The 18885-nt window shown below is 49.4% G+C and overlaps 1 protein-coding gene across 1 annotated transcript in view; it reads right to left on the bottom strand.

Moving 5' to 3' along the window:
- LOC113013133 (voltage-gated potassium channel subunit beta-2-like) overlaps positions 1 to 18885 on the bottom strand; it is a 280115-nt gene that overhangs the window by 145846 nt on the left and 115384 nt on the right. Inside the window, exons 7-8 of the mRNA XM_026153786.2 lie at positions 14389 to 14433; positions 10792 to 10835 (exon numbers count right to left, since the gene is read on the bottom strand). Of these exons, the coding sequence (XP_026009571.1) occupies positions 10792 to 10835; positions 14389 to 14433 (89 nt within the window). The remainder of the gene's footprint in view (positions 1 to 10791; positions 10836 to 14388; positions 14434 to 18885) is intronic.

Raw genomic sequence — 18885 nt, 5'->3', positions numbered from 1 at the left:
CGGACTGCCATCCTTCTTCCCCACCAGAACCACGGGTGCCGCCCATGGGCTATTGGATGGCTCGATCACCCCAGCCGCAGCCATCTCACGGATCTTCTCTTCCGCTACCTGCCGTTTCGAGAGGGGCAGCCGGTGTGGGCGCAGACGGATGGGCTGAGCAGAGCCGGTGTCGAAGGTGTGCTGGACCAGACTCGTCTGCCTGCAGTCTTTGTCACTGGCGGCAAAGATGTCCACATTCTCGTCCAGGAGGCACCTCAACCGCTGGCGCTGGTCGACGTTGAGGCCTACGCTGCTGCGCTGCCAAAGGTCATCAACAGCCTCGATGGTCTCAGTCGAAGGAGGTTTGTCAGGCTGAGAGGCTGAGGCGAGTGGAGATGACCACCGGCATTCGAAATCTGCTGAGCGGCAGCTGCCCAACGCCTGTCTCGTCTGGTCCCCGCTCCCTGCTTTTGGCCGCGTTGGAGAGCAAAAGTCTCTCCGCCAAGAGTGATAGCCAGCTTTGCGGTGTTGACGCAGGCCCCCCAGCGGCTCAGCAGATCCAGGCCAATGATGCACTGGTCTTGAATGTCGGCGAGCCAGAAGTCATGCACCAGCTCTAGATCCTTCACTCGGATCCGGAACGGTTTCTTCCCCCGCATAACAGTTTTCTCCCCCCGTCACTGTCATCAGCTACAGTGGGGCAAAAAAGTATTTAGTCAGCCACCGATTGTGCAAGTTCCCCCACTTAAAATGATGACAGAGGTCAGTAATTTGCACCAGAGGTACACTTCAACTGTGAGAACCAGAATGTGAAAAAAAACATCCATGAATCCACATGGTAGGATTTGTAAAGAATTTATTCGTAAATTAGGGTGGAAAATAAGTATTTGGTCACCTCAAACAAGGAAAATCTCTGGCTCTCACAGACCTGTAACGTCTTCTGTAAGCTTTTCTGTCCCCCACTCGTTACCTGTATGAATGGCACCTGTTTGAACTCATCATCTGTATAAAAGACACCTGTCCACAGCCTCAAACAGTCAGACTCCAAACTCCGCCATGGCCAAGACCAAAGAGCTTTCGAAGGACACCAGGAAAAGTATTGTAGACCTGCACCAGACTGGGAAGAGTGAATCTACAATAGGCAAGCAGCTTGGTGTGAAAAAAATCAACTGTGGGAGCAATCATCAGAAAATGGAAGACATACAAGACCACTGATAATCTCCCTCGATCTGGGGCTCCACGCAAGATCTCATCCCGTGGGGTCAAAATGATCATGAGAACGGTGAGCAAAGATCCCAGAACCACACGGGGGGACCTGGTGAATGACCTGCAGAGAGCTGGGACCAAAGTAACAAAGGTCACCATCAGTAACACACTACAACGGCAGGGAATCAAATCCCGCAGTGCCAGACGTGTTCCGCTGCTGAAGCCAGTGCATGTCCAGGCCCATCTGAAGTTTGCCAGAGAGCACATGGATGATACAGCAGAGGATTGGGAGAATGTCATGTGGTCAGATGAAACCAAAGTAGAACTTTTTGGTATAAACTCAACTCGTCGTGTTTGGAGGAAGAAGAATACTGAGTTGCATCCCAAGAACACCATACCTACTGTGAAGCATGGGGGTGGAAACATCATGCTATGGGGCTGTTTTTCTGCCAAGGGGACAGGACGACTGATCCGTGTTAAGGACAGAACGAATGGGGCCATGTATCGTGAGATTTTGAGCCAAAACCTCCTTCCATCAGTGAGAACTTTGAAGATGTGTCATGGTCCGGAGTCTGCGACTCCGTGTTTATGTTTAGTCTATTAGTATTCTGTGGTTTTGGTTACCTTGGGTGTTTGTATTCTTCTGTTCATGTTCCTATGTTCTGTGTCCCCCAGTCTGTGTTAAGTTGGTGTGTTATGTCATTGCGTGTATGTGTTTCCTGTTTTATTGTGAAGGTCTGCGTCTTATGTGAGTGTTTTCAGTTTGCCTCCCTAGTCTCGTCACGATAATCACTCCCAGCTGTGTTCCCCACCTGCGTGTAATCTCCCTGTGTTCTCTGGGTGTATTTAAGTTGTGTCTTCTGTCATGGTAGTTGCTGGTTCGTCTGCGTTATTTTCCTCGCCGCCATTCTGTGTTTATTCCTCCAGCTTCCTGGTCATTCTCCCCGCAAGGTACCCTCGTTAGTGTTCTGGTTTTGTGTTTAGTTTAGTTTTCCCAGTTTAGAGTTTTTACCGTTCTGTTTCTCGCCACCCCTTTTGTTGTTCTTATCCGGTTGTAAATAAAGCTCATCCTCCACTTAAGCAGTCTGCATCTTGGGTCCGTTAAATATTCCACACGGCTTGCCCCGGCAAACCGTGACAGTATGAACCAGCCACTATGGACCCAGCAGCTTTCAACCCTTCTGAGGAGCTAAAGGACGATATCATTTTCACTGTGGAGAATCTTATCAGCCTATGGCTGGAACACCCCCCGGAAGAGCTTCGCCGCGCAGCGGAAGATCGGCTGCAACGGCTCTTTTCCGGCCTGCCATGGCTATTGGAATCGCTTTCCCCGACCATACAGGCCTTTCTCCACCTCACACCACACCTTCTCTCCGCCACTACTACCTCGCAGCCCGACTCGCCGGACGTGATTTTGCCCGGCCCGTCGGAGCCATCTGCGGGGAAGAAACGTCGATCGCGCCGTCGCGCCACCCCACAGCCGGACGTTCGGACTTCTAAATCGCCGGCTGTGGTGAGTGAGGATTCTTTTCCGTTTTCGGACTGTGTGACGGTTCATTCAGGGGCTGTGTTCTGTGCGGCAGATAATGATATGAACAGCTTGTCGCCTGAGCCACTCTCAGCTCAGTTAGCAGCCTCTTTCAGCTCAGTCTCCAGGGTCACTTTCAGCTCAGTCTCCAGGGTCGCTTTCAGCTCAGTCTCCAGGGTCGCTTTCAGCTCAGTCTCCAGGGTCGCTTTCAGCTCAGTCTCCAGTGCCTGTTTCAGCTCAGTCTCCAGTGCCTTTTTCAGCTCAGTCTCCAGTGCCTGTTTCAGCTCAGTCTCCAGTGCCACTTTCAGTTCAGGCCCCCGCGCCTCCAGAGTCACCTGTAGCTCAGGCCCCCGCGCCTCCAGAGTCACCTGTAGCTCAGGCCCCCGCGCCTCCAGAGTCACCTGTAGCTCAGGCCCCCGCGCCTCCAGAGCAACCTGTAGCTCAGGCCCCAGTAGCTCCAGTGCCGCCTGTAGCGCAGGCCCCAGTAGCTCCAGTGCCGCCTGTCGCGCAGGCCCCAGTAGCTCCAGTGCCGCCTGTCGCGCCGGCCCCAGTAGCTCCAGTGCCCCCGCTACCCGTAGCTCTGGCTCCAGTATCACCGGTTTCGCTCATTCACTCCATGCAGGGAGAAAGTTTAATTTCACCTCAAGGTGCTTTTCATGGTTCAGCCGCCATTGGCACAGTTTGCCGCTCCAGGGCTTCCCCAGAGGCTAGGTCTCAGTCCCCAGCTGATTCTGGACCCCTGAAGTCTAAGCAGCTACCTGAGAACTGCGCCATGTCAGCATTGCCTGTGCAGAGCCCGTGCTCAGTGCATTGCCAGTTGCCTTCGTGTTTGCCAGAGGACTCCATGACTGCTGGCTTAGTGATGACTTCTGCTGGAGGGTCCGTAGGACCACTCCGGCCTTCGTCTCTAGTCTCCGCTGGAGGGTCCGAGGGACTGCTCCGGCCTTCGTCTCCTGTCTCCGCTGGAGGGTCCGAGGGGCCCGTTCAGCCTCCTGTCTCCGCTGGAGGATTCGAGGGGCCCGTTCAGCCTCCTGCCTCCGCTGGAGGGTCCGAGGGGCCCGTTCAGCTTCCTGCCTCGTCGGCTGGGGGGCCCGAGGAGCCCGTTCAGCCGCCTGCTGCAGCTGCATCATCATCCTCGCCTGCTGTATCTTCATCATCATCCTCGCCTGCTGTATCTTCATCATCATCCTCGCCTGCTGCAGCTTCATCATGCTTGGTGGCGCTGTCACTTGGCGTTCGCTCACTCTGCGCTTCATCATCCTCGTCTGGTCCAGCCCCCGTGTCTTCCGCCTCGTCTGGTCCAGCCTCAGAGCCTTCAGCCTCGTCTGGTCCAGCCTCAGAGCCTTCAGCCTCGTCTGGTCCAGCCTCAGGGCCTTCAGCCTCATCTGGTCCAGCCTCAGAGCCTTCAGCCTCGTCTGGTCCTGCTTCAGCCTGTGCTTCACCTGGTCCAGCCTCTGCAGCCTCGCCTGGTCCGACCTCAGCCTCTGCAGCCTCGCCTGGTCCAGCTCCGGCCTGTGCTTCGCCTGGTCCAGCTCCAGCCTGTGCTCCGTCTGGTCCGGCCTCGTCTGGTCCGTCTGGTCCTGTGCCCACCGGGCCTCGGCCAGTACGCTTGACACTGGGGCGCCACCGCTGCCTTCCGCACGGCCGGCCCCCTGAACTGCTCCGTCGTCTCCTTCGTCGCCGCCGTTGCCTTCCGCACGGCCGGCCCCCGGACCCTCTTCGCCTGAGTGGCCGCCGTTGCCTTCCGCACGGTCGGCCCCCGGACCGGTGCTGTCGTCGTCGCCGTTGCCTTCCGCACGGTCGGCCCCCGGACCGGTGCTGTCGTCGTCGCCGTTGCCTTCCGCGCGGTCGGCCTCCCGAACTGTGTCCACGACGCCGCCGTTGCCGTCCGCGCGGTCGGCCCCCTGAACTGTTTGGACTCCTGTGCTGGCCGGCCCCCTGACCTCTTTGGTTTTGGACTCGTGTTTTTGTTTTTGTCTTTTGACCTTCTGGTGCTCCTGTTTTGTTTTGCCCCGAGCCCTCCGTCCTGGACCCCCGCCGCCCGCCCTGGTCGGGTTGTTTTCTGTTTTTTCTGGCTGTTTTTTTGTTGGGCTGTCTGGAGCCAGCCTTTGAGGGGGGGGTCCTGTCATGGTCCGGAGTCTGCGACTCCGTGTTTATGTTTAGTCTATTAGTATTCTGTGGTTTCGGTTACCTTGGGTGTTTGTATTCTTCTGTTCATGTTCCTATGTTCTGTGTCCCCCAGTCTGTGTTAAGTTGGTGTGTTATGTCATTGCGTGTATGTGTTTCCTGTTTTATTGTGAAGGTCTGCGTCTTATGTGAGTGTTTTCAGTTTGCCTCCCTAGTCTCGTCACGATAATCACTCCCAGCTGTGTTCCCCACCTGCGTGTAATCTCCCTGTGTTCTCTGGGTGTATTTAAGTTGTGTCTTCTGTCATGGTAGTTGCTGGTTCGTCTGCGTTATTTTCCTCGCCGCCATTCTGTGTTTATTCCTCCAGCTTCCTGGTCATTCTCCCCGCAAGGTACCCTCGTTAGTGTTCTGGTTTTGTGTTTAGTTTAGTTTTCCCAGTTTAGAGTTTTTACCGTTCTGTTTCTCGCCACCCCTTTTGTTGTTCTTATCCGGTTGTAAATAAAGCTCATCCTCCACTTAAGCAGTCTGCATCTTGGGTCCGTTAAATATTCCACACGGCTTGCCCCGGCAAACCGTGACAGTATGAACCAGCCACTATGGACCCAGCAGCTTTCAACCCTTCTGAGGAGCTAAAGGACGATATCATTTTCACTGTGGAGAATCTTATCAGCCTATGGCTGGAACACCCCCCGGAAGAGCTTCGCCGCGCAGCGGAAGATCGGCTGCAACGGCTCTTTTCCGGCCTGCCATGGCTATTGGAATCGCTTTCCCCGACCATACAGGCCTTTCTCCACCTCACACCACACCTTCTCTCCGCCACTACTACCTCGCAGCCCGACTCGCCGGACGTGATTTTGCCCGGCCCGTCGGAGCCATCTGCGGGGAAGAAACGTCGATCGCGCCGTCGCGCCACCCCACAGCCGGACGTTCGGACTTCTAAATCGCCGGCTGTGGTGAGTGAGGATTCTTTTCCGTTTTCGGACTGTGTGACGGTTCATTCAGGGGCTGTGTTCTGTGCGGCAGATAATGATATGAACAGCTTGTCGCCTGAGCCACTCTCAGCTCAGTTAGCAGCCTCTTTCAGCTCAGTCTCCAGGGTCACTTTCAGCTCAGTCTCCAGGGTCGCTTTCAGCTCAGTCTCCAGGGTCGCTTTCAGCTCAGTCTCCAGGGTCGCTTTCAGCTCAGTCTCCAGTGCCTGTTTCAGCTCAGTCTCCAGTGCCTTTTTCAGCTCAGTCTCCAGTGCCTGTTTCAGCTCAGTCTCCAGTGCCACTTTCAGTTCAGGCCCCCGCGCCTCCAGAGTCACCTGTAGCTCAGGCCCCCGCGCCTCCAGAGTCACCTGTAGCTCAGGCCCCCGCGCCTCCAGAGTCACCTGTAGCTCAGGCCCCCGCGCCTCCAGAGCAACCTGTAGCTCAGGCCCCCGCGCCTCCAGAGCAACCTGTAGCTCAGGCCCCAGTAGCTCCAGTGCCGCCTGTCGCGCCGGCCCCAGTAGCTCCAGTGCCGCCTGTCGCGCCGGCCCCAGTAGCTCCAGTGCCCCCGCTACCCGTAGCTCTGGCTCCAGTATCACCGGTTTCGCTCATTCACTCCATGCAGGGAGAAAGTTTAATTTCACCTCAAGGTGCTTTTCATGGTTCAGCCGCCATTGGCACAGTTTGCCGCTCCAGGGCTTCCCCAGAGGCTAGGTCTCAGTCCCCAGCTGATTCTGGACCCCTGAAGTCTAAGCAGCTACCTGAGAACTGCGCCATGTCAGCATTGCCTGTGCAGAGCCCGTGCTCAGTGCATTGCCAGTTGCCTTCGTGTTTGCCAGAGGACTCCATGACTGCTGGCTTAGTGATGACTTCTGCTGGAGGGTCCGTAGGACCACTCCGGCCTTCGTCTCTAGTCTCCGCTGGAGGGTCCGAGGGACTGCTCCGGCCTTCGTCTCCTGTCTCCGCTGGAGGGTCCGAGGGGCCCGTTCAGCCTCCTGTCTCCGCTGGAGGATTCGAGGGGCCCGTTCAGCCTCCTGCCTCCGCTGGAGGGTCCGAGGGGCCCGTTCAGCTTCCTGCCTCGTCGGCTGGGGGGCCCGAGGAGCCCGTTCAGCCGCCTGCTGCAGCTGCATCATCATCCTCGCCTGCTGTATCTTCATCATCATCCTCGCCTGCTGTATCTTCATCATCATCCTCGCCTGCTGCAGCTTCATCATGCTTGGTGGCGCTGTCACTTGGCGTTCGCTCACTCTGCGCTTCATCATCCTCATCTGGTCCAGCCCCCGTGTCTTCCGCCTCGTCTGGTCCAGCCTCAGAGCCTTCAGCCTCGTCTGGTCCAGCCTCAGAGCCTTCAGCCTCGTCTGGTCCAGCCTCAGGGCCTTCAGCCTCATCTGGTCCAGCCTCAGAGCCTTCAGCCTCGTCTGGTCCTGCTTCAGCCTGTGCTTCACCTGGTCCAGCCTCTGCAGCCTCGCCTGGTCCGACCTCAGCCTCTGCAGCCTCGCCTGGTCCAGCTCCGGCCTGTGCTTCGCCTGGTCCAGCTCCAGCCTGTGCTCCGTCTGGTCCGGCCTCGTCTGGTCCGTCTGGTCCTGTGCCCACCGGGCCTCGGCCAGTACGCTTGACACTGGGGCGCCACCGCTGCCTTCCGCACGGCCGGCCCCCTGAACTGCTCCGTCGTCTCCTTCGTCGCCGCCGTTGCCTTCCGCACGGCCGGCCCCCGGACCCTCTTCGCCTGAGTGGCTGCCGTTGCCTTCCGCACGGTCGGCCCCCGGACCGGTGCTGTCGTCGTCGCCGTTGCCTTCCGCACGGTCGGCCCCCGGACCGGTGCTGTCGTCGTCGCCGTTGCCTTCCGCGCGGTCGGCCTCCCGAACTGTGTCCACGACGCCGCCGTTGCCGTCCGCGCGGTCGGCCCCCTGAACTGTTTGGACTCCTGTGCTGGCCGGCCCCCTGACCTCTTTGGTTTTGGACTCGTGTTTTTGTTTTTGTCTTTTGACCTTCTGGTGCTCCTGTTTTGTTTTGCCCCGAGCCCTCCGTCCTGGACCCCCGACGCCCGCCCTGGTCGGGTTGTTTTCTGTTTTTTCTGGCTGTTTTTTTGTTGGGCTGTCTGGAGCCAGCCTTTGAGGGGGGGGTCCTGTCATGGTCCGGAGTCTGCGACTCCGTGTTTATGTTTAGTCTATTAGTATTCTGTGGTTTCGGTTACCTTGGGTGTTTGTATTCTTCTGTTCATGTTCCTATGTTCTGTGTCCCCCAGTCTGTGTTAAGTTGGTGTGTTATGTCATTGCGTGTATGTGTTTCCTGTTTTATTGTGAAGGTCTGCGTCTTATGTGAGTGTTTTCAGTTTGCCTCCCTAGTCTCGTCACGATAATCACTCCCAGCTGTGTTCCCCACCTGCGTGTAATCTCCCTGTGTTCTCTGGGTGTATTTAAGTTGTGTCTTCTGTCATGGTAGTTGCTGGTTCGTCTGCGTTATTTTCCTCGCCGCCATTCTGTGTTTATTCCTCCAGCTTCCTGGTCATTCTCCCTGCAAGGTACCCTCGTTAGTGTTCTGGTTTTGTGTTTAGTTTAGTTTTCCCAGTTTAGAGTTTTTACCGTTCTGTTTCTCGCCACCCCTTTTGTTGTTCTTATCCGGTTGTAAATAAAGCTCATCCTCCACTTAAGCAGTCTGCATCTTGGGTCCGTTAAATATTCCACACGGCTTGCCCCGGCAAACCGTGACAAGATGAAACGAGGCTGGGTCTTCCAACATGACAATGATCCAAAACACACCGCCTGGGCAACAAAGGAGTGGCTCCGTAAGAAGCATTTGAAAGTCCTGGAGTGGCCTAGCCAGTCTCCAGACCTCAACCCCATAGAAAATCTGTGGCGGGAGTTGAAAGTCCGTGTTGCTCGGCGACAGCCCCAAAACATCACTGCTCTCGAGAAGATCTGCATGGAGGAATGGGCCAAAATACCAGCTACTGTGTGTGCAAACCTGGTAAAGACCTATAGTAAACGTTTGACCTCTGTTATTGCCAACAAAGGTTATGTTACAAAGTATTGAGTTGTATTTTTGTTATTGACCAAATACTTATTTTCCACCCTAATTTACGAATAAATTCTTTACAAATCCTACCATGTGGATTCATGGATTTTTTTTTTCACATTCTGTCTCTCACAGTTGAAGTGTACCTCTGGTGCAAATTACTGACCTCTGTCCTCATTTTAGGTGGGGAAACTTAAACAATCGGTGGCTGACTAAATACTTTTTTGCCCCACTGTATATATATATATATTCCTACAAGGAACAAGTTATTGCCAACAATGTGGAACAAGCTTATGCAATGGGTGTATTAATTGTATAGATATATTTTTGCTAGTCTGACATCAGACAGAAACATCTGACTAGTTGATACTAGCTTTCAGACATTACGTATCTTTTCAAATCATCAGACGTCATTTTAAGTCTATCCTGCTAAGAAACTATTCTAATATTTAGGTCAAGGCATGTTTTGACAAGAGATTTTAAATTAATCAGTAAAGATACAAATCAAGTGTAGACTGTCTGCTCGATTTCAGTGGATTAAATAAAACAATTTCACAAGCATTTATGGGTCTATGTACAAAAATTGTAGACAAACCTATTCCCACTGTTATGTACAACTGGATAATCTAACACAATCACAGCTAAAATGCTAACTAAATCATTTATTTAAAAATTTAAAACATATGTTTAAAAATAGTTTCTGCTATTTTCTAAAATGCAATTAAACCCAGGTCTGGTGCTGGAGACATTCAACAAACCAATATTTTTATTTTCCATGCTTAGAAAATTGTTTTCCCTCATTTTCAAGCATCTAATTCTCACGTAATTATGAATTGCTTTTCTTTGAAAAACACACTAAAAACGTAATTGGTGATAAAGAAGAAAACAAAACTATGTCCCCAGCAGAGATGGGCAGTAACGCGTTACTTGTAACGCGTTACTGTAATCTGATTACTTTTTTCAAGTAACAAGTAAAGTAAGGGATTACTATTGCAAAAATGGTAATTAGATTACCGTTACGTTCCCGTAGGAACGCTGCGTTACTGCGTTACTAAAACCGTGATTTTTTGCGAGAATGTCTCACGACAGTGACGTAAGCGAGTGCGCCGTCAGTGACAACACCTGTGTGCAGATCAACAATGGATCACATATCGATTGTGGGAGAGAGTATGAGCGTGCAGCGTTTAAAGCATGGAAGTACTGACCTTACTTTGAGTTTGATTCCATAAAAAGTGACAAAAACATTAGCGTCCATCGTGCGTGGGAAGAAAACTTCTTTTTACAGCAAAAAAAACCCCCCTAAACGTCCAAGCAAGCACAAATTCACAGAGAAACTCGCGGATTCTTCAACTGACCGTGGCACACCTGCACCTGGGTAAACCTCCGCCTACCGCAGTCCTGCTTTACAGGTGAAAATAGAGCAACAGGACCGCTGAGTCTTTGACTTTATTCATTTTCTGCTGTGTTTTACTTGCATCTATTTGAAAGACTGAGTGTAAACACAAAATAATATTTTATTTTATGTGCTGGAATGTGTAGAAAATAGGTTTAAATGTCAAACTAATTTATTCAAGTCAGAGAATGTTGCATATAATTAAATTTTTGCTTGATGTATAAAGTTAAAAGATTAAAACTGATAAAACAAGTTAAAAAAAGAGACTTTTCCATTTGATTACATTTTATATGATGGATTATGTAGAAAAAGTAGAATTGGGCTGAAAGATCTATTGCTTTATCACCTATTCAGGTTGTAAATCGTGTTTTTAAAAAGTAACTAAGTAACTAATTACTTTTGAAAATAAGTAATGAGTAAAGTAACGGGATTACTTTTTTGGGGAAGTAATCAGTAATTAGTTACTGATTACTTTTTTCAAGTAACTTGACCAACACTGGTCCCCAGTATGCAAACGATCAATGTTTGCATACTGGGGGAAAAGATTTCAAATTCACAGTTGTAGCTAATAATCTTACCTTCAAGTATATGTTTTCTAGATAATCCTCTCTCCATTTCTGCTCTGAAAAAAAAACATAATAAATTAAATTCAAAATTTAAAATAGTACTTTTTAACAACACTACAGATAGATTAGATAGCCTTGGAAAAGTATTTGCCTTTTTCCCATGCTGTTGCATGCTGGGGTAGCTGGTTAAAGTTTGCAGATATCAACAGACTCCATAAACTGATCCGTTTAGCTACAAATCTTGTGGAGATAGAACTGGACTCCAGCCTCCATTACTGTGTGGTGTCGGAGAGGCAGACGTTGTCCAAGATAAAGACAATGTTGGACAATACCTTCCACCCAGTCAATAACTATTAGCCAGTCATTGGAGCATGTTCAGTGAGAGACTGAGATTAGGCAAATGCACAACTGAACAACACAGGAAGTCATTCCTGCTACAATTTTATCTGATGCACCGTACACAGTGTAATAGTTGCATTTACTGTGAAAATAACAAATAAAGTTTTACAGTTTAGAGTAAAACGAATGATGAAGACCCTGGAGCAGCTGGTCCTGGCTCAGCTTCGGCACCTGGTGAGCTCATCACTGGACCCACTTCAGTTTGCCTACCAACCTGGCATTGGAGCGGATGATGCCATCATCCACCTCCTACATCGTTCCCTCTCTCACCTGGACATTGCTGGGAGCACTGTGAGAATCATGTTCTTTGATTTCTCCAGTGCCTTCAACACCATTCTTCCCACGGTCCTGAAGGACAAGCTGGAGAACTCAGGAGTAGGGATGGGTACTGGTATCCGGTGCCACGATGGCACCGGTTCTGACATAAACGGTAGTAACCAGACCGAAAAGCAACGCACATTTCGGTGCTTTTTTTTTCCTGTGATGTCATACACTTTGGATTCTAGCCAATCATTTTACCTTTGCAAGCGTAGTAGGCGGGCCCAGGTACGTACTTTCTTTTAGAGCAGAGCTACAGATTAAAAATGCCCAAGGCGAAGTGGTCAAAGTCTGGCTGTACTTCACAGTAAAAGATGCAAACTCAGCAGCCTGCAACAAGTGCTTTAAGGTGATACTGTGCAAAGGAGGGAACACCTCAAATCTGATGAAACACCTGGCGACGCATAGCGTTTTTTAAAAGCCGAGAAATGCACTGTATTTGATAGCTTGCTGCGAGACCTCACACCGAGCACGTCTACTGCGGGTGTGGTGCCTGGTATCTGACCCGGAGTTAGCAACATCCCCCGAAAACCCGAAGAGGAGAGTCCTGGCCCCTAGCCCTGCCAGTGTAGCAGAAATGATGACGGATGATGATGGCAGCAGCAGCCGTTCTTCTCTGCGTGAGTAACTTAATGTTGTTCGTGTGTAATTTACGCTGAGTAGGCTAACCACGTTATTACATTAATGCATGTAAGGTGAACTAGCAAACACGTCATAGTTACATGCGGCTATCTTCTTGTTTGATGGCAGATACTCCCTTCGCCCTGGCCAAAAAGGCTAAAATGACCAAAGAAAACAGTGGAAAACAGCTAAACATGAGAGGTTTTTGGACAAAGTTTGTGTTTTTTTCCATTGATTAAGCACTGCTTCCAGCCAAGAGTGATACCATAAATCCCCTATAGCTGCAGAAAAGGCTAACATTGTTATCTGTTTACAAAAAAATAGCTAAATATGAGAGGTTTTAGGACAAGTTTGTGTCTTCCATTCTTTAAGCACCGGTTCGAGCACCGTTTAAGCACCAGCACCATTTCAAAAGTTTGGTACTGGTATCGGATAAAACCTAAACGATACCCATCCCTACTCAGGAGTGGACAATCACCTCACTACATGGATTCTGGACTCCCTCACCGACCGACCACAGTATGTGAGAACTCAGGGCTGTGTGTCGGACAGGGTCGTCTGCAGCACGGGGGCCCCACAGGGAACAGTTCTGGCTCGTTCCTCTTCACCATCTACACTGCAGACTTCTCCCACAACTCCACCCAGTGCTTCCTGCAGAAGTTCTCTGATTACTCTGCAATAGTCAGCCTCATCACTGATGGGGACGACAAGGAGTACAGAGAACTGACACAAGGCTTTGTGGACTGGTGCCAGCTGAACTACCTCCAGATCAACACTAGTAAAACCAAGGAGCTGGAGGTAGACTTCCACAGGCACAAACATCCTCCACTGCAACCACTGAACATCCAAGGTCCAGGGCATCTGCTGTGGCAAATGGGTGCAAGCCTTTGACCACAAACTTAGTCACTGCTCGGTGACATTCGTCTATCCTGGCCTGAAAGGAGACGCTACCGGTAGACTGCAGCGAGAACTGCCAGCATCTGAGCCAGCCAGACTCTGTCTGTCTCTCTCATCATGGTCACCTAAATGCAGCGCACAGTAATGGCAGGTTTTGTAATAAGGCAGATCGCGCTAACATAATATGCACTGTTAGTTGATTATTTACCTGCCGCATTAACGGGAGAGGACGTGCAAACGTTTCCGCTGCTGCTGGGTTGAGATTCACGAGTCCAGAGCGGAATTAAAAACACGACATTCATTTAAGGTTATTGCGTGTTTTGTGAGCAAATGCTTTTGCATATTCGTAGTGTTTCCTCCCTTAAATGAAATCTCTACTTTTCAACTACTGCAAGTTGCCCTGTTGTCATCCGTTCTCGTAAAGCATAGGTGTCAAACTCTGGCCCGCGGGCCAAATTTGGCCCGCAGCCTACTTACATTTGGCCCGCGAAGCCATACCAAATTACTATCAGAGCTGGCCTACTGGTATTATACAGCTAATATATATATTGTTTAGGTTTAGTATTAAGCTTTGCTTGTTCCATATTCAGTTTTTCAGCAAAACGTGTTTGAGTCCATAAGATATGATTCATTCTTATATCTGGAGGAATAAATATATTTCAATAAATATTAATGTTAGCTCGCGACTTTGTTCCAGTTTTGAATTTTGGCCCACTGTGTATTTGAGTTTGACACCCCTGTCGTAAAGTATAACCAAACTTTTGAGCGTTTGAGCCGCTTAGGCGCCGTGTTTCCTGCCAGGTAAATGACACTCCGCAATGTGGTGACGTCATTCGGGGCGACTGGAATCGATAAGGGAATCGTTTGCAAAACTGGCAAACAATTCCAAGGAATTGAAACAGTGGGAACCGGTTCTCAACAAGAAGATTATCTTGTTTATTATCTTATCTTATCTTATCTTATCTTATCTTATCTTATCTTATCTTACCCTATCTTATCTTATCTTATCTTATCTTAAAATGTCAATCATATATATGTAGTTGCTGTAATATTCTGGAAATTTATAATCAAGCTACTTGCACATATTAGAGCTATTTCTCATACTTGGAACTTTGTTACATGTTGTATCAATTAAGTTATTTCAGTCTGTTGCTGTTCTTGTTGTCTTGGAGCAATTGTAACCACACCATTTCCTTAGGGATTATTAAGGATTTTGATTTTGATTCTGATAATTGCCTTCAAGGTCTAGATAGTTGTATCTATCTGTCAGCACCATTCTCTTATAATTAATCATCATCATCATAGAAAGTGAGATGAGTGGGCAACCTGAGAGAGAAAACATGCATACTTTTAGAAAAGACAATGAATACTTACTTTCCACCCCAGAAGATTTTGGTGGTGATAACTAAACTGGAGCGCCTTGAGAAAAGACAAATAAACACAAAAATCAGACTGCTGGATTCCAGTCATCTCAAATATAATTACTGAAAAAAAATAATGTGGAGGGTGTATATATATCCCCGCTTCTGCGGGCGGTCTATCCTTCAAGCTTGGGTCCTCTGGGAGCTTGAGGGTCCTGCGCAGTACCTTAGCTGTTCCTAGGACTGCACTCTATAGAGATCTCCAATGTTGTCCCTGGGATCTGCTGGAGCCACTCGTCTAGTTTGGGAGTCACTGCACCTATTGCTCCGATTACCAACGGAACCACTGTTACCTTCACCCTCCACATTTTCTCGAGCTCTTCTCTGAGTCCTTACTATTTCTCGAGCTTCTTGTGTTCCTTCTCTCTGATGTTGCTGTCATTGGGAACCACTACATCTATCACTACAGCCGTCTTCTTATGTTTGTCTACCACCACTATGTCCGGTTGGTTAGCCATCACCATTTTGTCCATGTCCTGGACGTCCCACAGGATCTTAGCTCGGTCATTCTCCACCCTGTGGGGGCGTCTCCCATTTTGATCTCATGACTTCCAAGTTATACTTGGCACAGATGTTCCTGTATTCTATGCCAGCCACTTGGTTATGGCGTTCCATGTATGCCTTGCCTGCTAGCATCTTACACCCTGCTGTTATGTGCTGGATTGTCTCTGGAGCATCTTTACACAGCCTGCACCTGGGGTCTTGCCTGGTGTGATAGACCCCAGCCTCAATGGATCTTGTGCTTAGTGCTTGTTCCTGTGCTGCCATGATTAGTGCTTCCGTGCTGTCTTTCGGTCTAGCTTTGTCCGGCCACTGGTAGGATTTCTGGATATCAGCCACCTCCACTATCTGCCGGTGGTGCAGACCGTGCAGTTGTCTGTCCTTCCATGATGGTTCCTTGCCTTCCTCCCCTTTCTTGGGTTTCTGCTGCCTGAGGTATTCACTGAGCACAAGCTCTTCGTGATGTATTCGTGGATGTTTGTTGTCTCATCCTGGACTATGGTGCTGACACTCACTAGTCCCTGGCCTCCTTCCTTCCGCTTAGCGTACAGCCTCAGGGTGCTGGACTTGGGGTGAAACCTGCCATGCATGGTCAGGGGCTTCCTTGTCTTGATGTCAGTGGCTTCTATCTCCTCCTTTGGCCAGCTTATTATTCCAACAGGGTACCTGACGGGCAGGGCATAGTTGTCGATTGCCCAGATCTTGTTCTTACCATTCAGCTGACTTCTCATGACTTGCCTTGCCCTCTGCAGGTACTTGGTGGTTGCAGCTTTTCTAGCGCCTCTTCCCCCAGGTACTTGTAGCTGTCCCCAATGTCTGCAATGTTGCTTTCTGGTAGTTTGATCCCCTCAGTTCTTACTACCTTCCCTCTCTTTGTTATCATCCGACTACATTTCTCCAGTTTGAATGACATTCCGATATCATTGCTGTATATCCTGGTGGTATGGTTCAGTGAATCGATGTCTCGTTTACTCTTAGCATACAGCTTGATGTCATCCATGTACAGGAGGTGGCTGACAACTGCTCCATTCTGTAGTCGGTACCATGCAGTTTTGTCCTCAGTTAAAGTCAACAACATCTTATCCCAACTGTGCACTCTTTGTGCATGGAAAATTGCTTTTACCTCACTGTCTGACAGTTTTCATGACATCACCATGTCACCATGTAGACTGGAATATGGAATATGTGTTTTTGCAAAGATGATTGTCAAAGCTGCATTCTGCTGGCCCTATCAGTAACCAACAGCTGACACAGGAGTCCCACAGTCTACCCTAATTCAGTAGCGTTATTGGTTGCACTTTCTTATACAGCTTAGTAATAAAGTTCTAGGTAAGGGTGACAAGGTAGAAACAAGTATGTAATAAAATTATTGCCACTCAATTACCAAAATAATAACCGGTTAATATCCAAGTAATATCGTGATAGCAACAGTGGTCACAGTTAGTTATACTAAATTTTATGTAATTGGATGACAACTGCTCCATTCAACACCATTCTTCCCACAGTCCTGAAGGACAAGCTGGAGAACTCAGGAGTGGACCATCACCATACTACCTGGATTTTGGACTACCTCACCAACCGACCACAGTATGTAATAACTCAGGGCTGTGTGTCAGACGGGGTTGTCTGCAGTACGGGGGCCCCACAGGGAACGGTTCTGGCCCCATTCCTCTTCACCATCTACAATGCAGACTTCTCCCACAACTCCATCCAGTGCTTCCTGCAGAAGTTCTCTGATGACTCTGCAATAGTCGGCCTCATCACTGATGGGGACGACAAGGAGTACAGAGGACTGAACCAGGATTTTGTGGACTGGTGCCAGCTGAACTACCTCCAGATCAACACTAGTAAAACCAAGGAGCTGGTGGTAAACTTCCGCAGGCACAAGCATCCTCCACTGCAACCACTGAACATCCAAGGTATGGACATTGAGGCTGTAGACAGCTCCAGGTACCTTGGTGTTCATCTGATCAACAAACTGGACTGGACTCATAATTCAGACGCCCTCTACAGGAAAGGGCAGAGCAGGCTGTACCTGCTGCGGAGACACAGGTCTTTTGGAGTGAAGGGCCCACTCCTGAAGACCTTCTATGACTCTGTGGTGGCCTCAGCCATCTTTTATGGTATGGTCTGCTGGAGCGGCAACATCTCTGCCGGGGACAGGAAGAGACTGAACAGGCTGATGCACAGGGCCAGCTCTGTTCTAGGATGCCCTCTGGACCCAGTGGAGGTGGTGAGTGACAGGAGAATGGTGGCTAAGTTTTCATTCCTGTTGGAAAACATATCCCACCCCATGCAGGAGACTCTGACAGCACTGAGCAGCTCCTTCAGTGGCAGGCTGCGGCACCCACGATATGGGACGGAGAGATTTTGCAGGTCTTTCCTCCCCACTGCTGTCAGACTCCACAACAAAGACTTTTGCAGCTGATCAAACACACACATCCACACATGTGCAATAAGACTAAGTGCAATACTCTTTTCTGACAAAGTTGTATTTTTACTCAGTTATATATAGCATTTGTATTCTATTTTTATCCTATTGCATATTTTATTCTACTGTATATAGTATTTTATTCTATTCTGTACAGTTGTGTACAGTATATTATTTGTATTGTATTCTAATTTTTGCTATATAACTTTTGCACTGTCCATTTTCTGCTGTGACAAAACAAATTTCCCATGTGTGGGACTAATAAAGGTTATCTTATCTTAGTCAAAGGAGCTTGCAAAGAAAAGTGTCTGGACTTCTTTAAGCTGCTTGAAGACGTTTCACCTCTCATCAGAGAAGCTTCTTCAGTTCAAAGGTCAAATGATGGAGAGTCCCAGATTTAAACCTAGTGGGAGTATCCCCCCGCAGAGGGACAAAAGGACCCCCTGATGATCCTCTAATCGCCTGAGCCATGTTGTGCCATGTGCTTGTGAAGTGGCTGTTTGGTCTCTCCAATGTAGAGGTCTGGGCATTCCTCGCTGCACTGTACAGCATACACGATATTGTTAAGTCTGTGAAGCAGTCCATCTGCATCTTAAGGACAAAGGTCACTCTTTCGAGGATGCCACTGTGAGCGACCATCTTTGAACAGAGGCGGTGGTTTACGACACCAACTGTCTGCCATCTATAATCCAGTTTTGAGTTCCCTCCCCAGACGCCTTAACACCCACTCACATCCTGGGCCATCTGACCTCAGGAATTTGCATGATAAGGTGGGGCCAGGTTTTACAATGAGCACACCCAAAACCCTGGCTGATTGGGACCCACACCTAATTTCACACCTTGGCTCAGGCGATTAGAGCATCATCAGGGGGTCCTTTTGTCCCTCTGCGGGGGGATACTCCCACTAGGTTTAAATCTGGGACTCCCCACCATTTGACCTTTGAACTGAAGAAGCTTCTCAGATGAGAGGTAAAACGTCTTCAAGCAACTTAAAGAAGTCCAGACGCTTTTCTTTGCAAGCTCCTTTGACTACGATGACCTGGATGACTGAGAACCTTCAGACATCTTATCTTATCTTATTTTGTCTTATTCTGTAGTTGGTATCCGTAGACAGTCTTGTCAATTATCTCACTGAGGGTGTTCAGGCCTATGCAGAATAGCAGTGGGGACAGAGCATCTCCTTGGAAGATCCCGCACTTGATGGTGACTTGTGCTATGGGCTTAATGTTCTCCACCACATCCCCATTGACTTCCTGATGAAGGCTCTTAGGGCCCTGTTGGTCTTGTATAGGTCTAGGCATTCCAGTATCCAGGTGTGAGGCATTGAGTCATAGGCCTTCTTGTAATCAATACAGGCAGTGCACAGATTGGTCAACCTGGTCTTGCAGTCTCAGCTGACTGAGGCTATCAACATCTACGCCCTGCTTGTGATCAGGTACCCTGCTGGAATAATAAGCTGGCCAAAGGAGGAGATAGAAGCCACTGACATCAAGACAAGGAAGCTCCTGACAATGCATG

Source organism: Astatotilapia calliptera, chromosome 20 (genome assembly GCF_964374335.1).
Source record: "Astatotilapia calliptera chromosome 20, fAstCal68.1, whole genome shotgun sequence".
NCBI classification, from domain to species: Eukaryota; Metazoa; Chordata; class Actinopteri; order Cichliformes; family Cichlidae; genus Astatotilapia; species Astatotilapia calliptera.
Note: the sequence above shows the minus strand (reverse complement) of the source record. Positions and strands in the feature narration are given on the sequence as shown.